The 3,976-nt window shown below is 42.8% G+C and overlaps 1 protein-coding gene across 2 annotated transcripts; it reads right to left on the bottom strand.

Annotated features, from left to right (window-relative positions):
* Positions 1-428: 428 nt before the first annotated feature.
* On the bottom strand, positions 429-3,578 carry RNASE10 (ribonuclease A family member 10 (inactive)). Of its 2 annotated transcripts, none has more exons than XM_055537189.1 (2): positions 3,474-3,578; positions 429-1,384 (listed from the first exon to the last, which is right to left on the bottom strand). In XM_055537189.1, the coding sequence occupies exon 2, from the start codon at positions 1,377-1,379 to the stop codon at positions 744-746; it is 636 nt and encodes a 211-aa protein (XP_055393164.1). In that variant the 5' UTR covers positions 1,380-1,384; positions 3,474-3,578; the 3' UTR covers positions 429-743. The 2 variants fall into 2 exon arrangements, with proteins under 2 accessions (XP_055393164.1, XP_055393165.1); XM_055537190.1 differs by having other exon boundaries at positions 3,466-3,569.
* Positions 3,579-3,976: the final 398 nt, after the last annotated feature.

Here is a 3,976-nt window from a genome sequence, read left to right on the forward strand (position 1 = left end):
ATAGGGAGAGCCCCAAAAGAAGAGGAAAATGAGACTAGGAGAAAGTGGCTGGGGGTGAGGGAGAAACAAAGGGAGGGAAGAGAAGATGCAAAATGATAGGTAGTAAAAGATGGGAGGGAAAAGAGTTGAGAAAGGTCAGGAAAATGAGTGCTGTCTTTGCCCCAGAACATGTTCGATCTCGGTCTGCACCACCATAGCCCTGTACCAAGGGGGTACACCTACAACCAGGGGTCAGGAAAAGACACTTTGTCCATATGGCTTTTCAAATACAGTCACAGGTAGAGTCGCTTTAATTTGCATCTACAGCAATGAAGTGCTTCTTGGGAAGCCCAGGAGATTTATGTGAGTGCCCTAGAAGCTCGTGGTGGCTAGCTGGGAAGGACATGGGTAAGGATGCATTAAACTCTTGTACTCCACACCTAAAGGCCTCCAGACCAGGGAACAGACTAATGACCAAGATCATGAAAGAGACTGTCTTATCTTTTTCCAGGACAAGGGATAGACTCCAAGAGACAGAACCTACAGAGATCAGACATCATCACCCTCTTCTGCCACATCTAATCCCAGGAACAAATACAAGTTGGTTGAACCCTAGGGAAAGAAGATTTATATTTTTGTATTTATCAGAATAGTCCAGCTTCTCTTCCCAAACCCTTCTTTGCAGAATACTTAAGGATGAGAACCGTAAGGAAAAGAAGTGAAAGAAAGACAAAAGTGAGAAGGTGAAGAAAAGAAAAGTTACTTCATGATGTTATCTGGACTTTCATGTCACTACAGGACATAAGAATGTACTTTTCAAGAATAAAAGTTACATAATTACAGTGAGGAATCACTTGGCCTGATTTGGATAACTTGCAGAATGTCAAATCAAAAGGACGGGGGCTTTTGTGGCATTTGCCTCCCTTGAGATCACAGGCAACAGCAGGACTCTTACAGACAGCTTTGACTGCATCTAGTTCCTCATGGATAAATATGTACTGGGGTATGCAAGTGTGGTCTTTTGACTTCACCTTCAGTGCCATCAGGGCATTGCATTCCCTGTCCATCACGTCAGATCTAAGATAGTCTTTGTTGCTCTGTAAAAGAACCTCAGCTCTGAGCATCCTGTCTCCTCCAACTTCATCTTCACTGATGATGGTGTCTTCTGGTTGCATCACTTCTTTGTTGCTAACCAGCAGGGTTTCTGTGCTTCGGCTGGCCAGTCCCTCCTTAGTAGCCTCAGCTTTGTCCTGTGAGTCACTGGACAGAAACTCATCCAGTAGCTGATCACTTTCCTCCAGGATGGCTGCGGCCATCTGGAGTCCCACACCCAGGCCCACCCCTAGGCCCAGTAGCAGCAGCAACATCATGAAAAAGATCTGCACCAGAGTCAGCTTCATTTTGCCTGGTAGGAAGAAGGGAAACAGAGGACTGACTTTGAGATGAAACTTGGCTCCAGTAGAGATCCTAAACTCCCCAAAGCCCCGAGAGCATAGTCTTTGGGGTCTTCTCCTCCCCCTTCTCCACATTATCCATCCCTTACCCAAGGCTGAGATCCTTTCTCACTCTTTTCCCATTCTCCTGCCCTCTCATTCATTCCTTGTTGCTGTGGAATAATATGTGGATCCTGCAGTACTGCAAGATGACCAGGGAAGCTGTTCTGTAATTGGTTCACATATAGGGAATCAGGGGGGAAGGTTGACATCAATTGACTTTTAAACAGAAATTAGTTCCAAGTCACCAAAAAGAATAGGTAAAAAGACAAATACAGTGTCACTTTTTCCTTGAGAGAAATTCTTGTAGAAACTCTTATTCTTAGTAAAAGACTAGAATTACCATAGGAGACCAACTCCCTATTTTTTTCCCCAAATTTATTTTTGCTCATTCAAGTATTTATTATTCTCCCAGCTACCCACCTTCCCCCCAAAAGATCAAAAAGAATAGAAAAAATACTATAGTTCATTTTCACTCCTAAGCTGAGGCTGATGGGGAAGGGAGATTGGGGAGGGGAGGGTGTGGGGAGGGAGCCAAATTTTCCCTTGCTAAAACTGAATCTTGTCAAGTCAAATCTTTTCTACTATTATTGATCACTTAGCACTTGAATATTTCCTGCTGGTTAGTTTTTATACTCTTTAAGGAGGATAGGGACTAAGAATGGAACAAAAGTAAACCAAACAAATGAGCACTGGAGTTCCATTATTAGTAGAGATCCTAAAGAGGCTGAGAGAAGGAGCACGTGCCTTTGTCCTGCTTTGCCAGCCTCATGCCCCTATCAAAGAGAGACTTTCCCTATTAGAAAAAAATATTGCTATAAAGAACATTTTTGGGACAATTGATAATACAAGAATATTGTCAATGGAGTAGATAGGAGTGCTATGTCCGTGTTTGATACGTGGAATTTGAAATTTATACTACAATTGTCAAAGAGGATATCTTGGTTCTTAGAAAATGAATCCTAAAATATTGCTCAGGGGCATAATACAAGCAACTTCCTCTTCAAGATTCAAAATGAAAATCATATGGGGAATTCCCTGGCAGTCCAGTGGTTAAGACTCTGTGATCTCACTGCATAGGGCCTGAGTTCAACCTTTGGTTGGGGAACCAAGCCGGGTAGAGTGGCCATAAGCCACACTTCCCATAAGCTGGGTAGTGCAGCCAAAGAAAAAAAGGTAGATCATGTGAATGTCTGTGCATGTGTGTTTACAGAAAAAGAAAGAAAAAAGGTTTAATGAGGGAAAGAAAAATTTTAAATATTGTGATTGGGCAAAGGGTATTTAGGGGTTCCTTAGTCAAGGCTATGGTTTTTCCTGTGGTCATGTATGGATGTGAGAGTTGGACTGTGAAGAAGGCTGAGCACCGAAGAATTGATGCTTTTGAACTGTGGTGTTGGAGAAGACTCTTGAGAGTCTCTTGGACTGCAAGGAGATCCAACCAGTTCATTCTGAAGGAGATCAGCCCTGGGATTTCTTTGGAGGGAATGATGCTGAAGCTGAAACTCCAGTACTTTGGCCACCTCATGCGAAGAGTTGACTAATTGGAAAAGACTCTGGTGCTGGGAGGGATTGGGGGCAGGAGGAGAAGGGGACGACAGAGGATGAGATGGCTGGATGGCATCACTGACTCGATGGACGTGAGTCTGAGCGAACTCCAGGAGTTGGTGATGGACAGGGAGGCCTGGTGTGCTGTGATTCATGGGGTCGCAAAGAGTTGGACACGGCTGAGCAACTGAACTGAACTGAACTGTATTATTGTTGTAACTTTTCTGTAAAGTTACAAATATTAAAAAAAAATTTTTTTTTTTAACCATGACGCACAGCTTATGGGATCTTAGTTCCCCAACCAGGGATCAAACCCAAGTCTTCCACAGCAAAAGCATGAAGTCCTATTCACTAAACCACCAGGGAATTCCCTCAAATTTTTTTTAATTTTTAAAAAAGAGAATTTCTCATGTTTTTCCCTGGAGTGCCCAACAACACTGTGACTTACCTACATACCTAGATAGCTTCAGAGATGCTTGTGTCTTCTTGGTTTCCAATTTTGTCCCTCCCAGGTTTTCCTTTTCTCAAAAAGTACCCTGGATGCTGGTCTGGAGAAAAATGGTTATCCTCTTGTGGTTCCTGGGCTCTTAAACCCAGACTTACTTCCTACACCCATTTCCACTCCCACTCCCTCTACCTAGCACTGAATAAACACACAGCCAATTGTCCTTTCTGCTCCCATGAACACTTTGAAGTAAGGCTACTTGGATATTGAAACAGATCCAGACATCCAAGACAGGAAATGTCTCCAGTCTGGAAAACTGCAAATGGTTTTATTTACCCAATCAATTGTTCCACTTCTTTTTTTTTTTTTTTTTTTTCCCACTTCTGATTTACACCCACTATCCTGTGGTTCATAGCAGCCTGACCTTGACTTTAAATTTCAGTCATTTCCTTCTATTTTCTGCTTTCCTGTCAACTTTCCCTATCATTTCTGAAATCTCAAAATCTTTGGACTG

This window comes from Bubalus kerabau, chromosome 10, assembly GCF_029407905.1.
Source record: "Bubalus kerabau isolate K-KA32 ecotype Philippines breed swamp buffalo chromosome 10, PCC_UOA_SB_1v2, whole genome shotgun sequence".
NCBI lineage: Eukaryota > Metazoa > Chordata > Mammalia > Artiodactyla > Bovidae > Bubalus > Bubalus kerabau.

Bases quoted from the DNA above. Each gene is read 5' to 3' on its own strand.
- RNASE10 (XM_055537189.1), bottom strand. From the start codon at position 1,379: ATGAAGCTGACTCTGGTGCAGATCTTTTTCATGATGTTGCTGCTGCTA.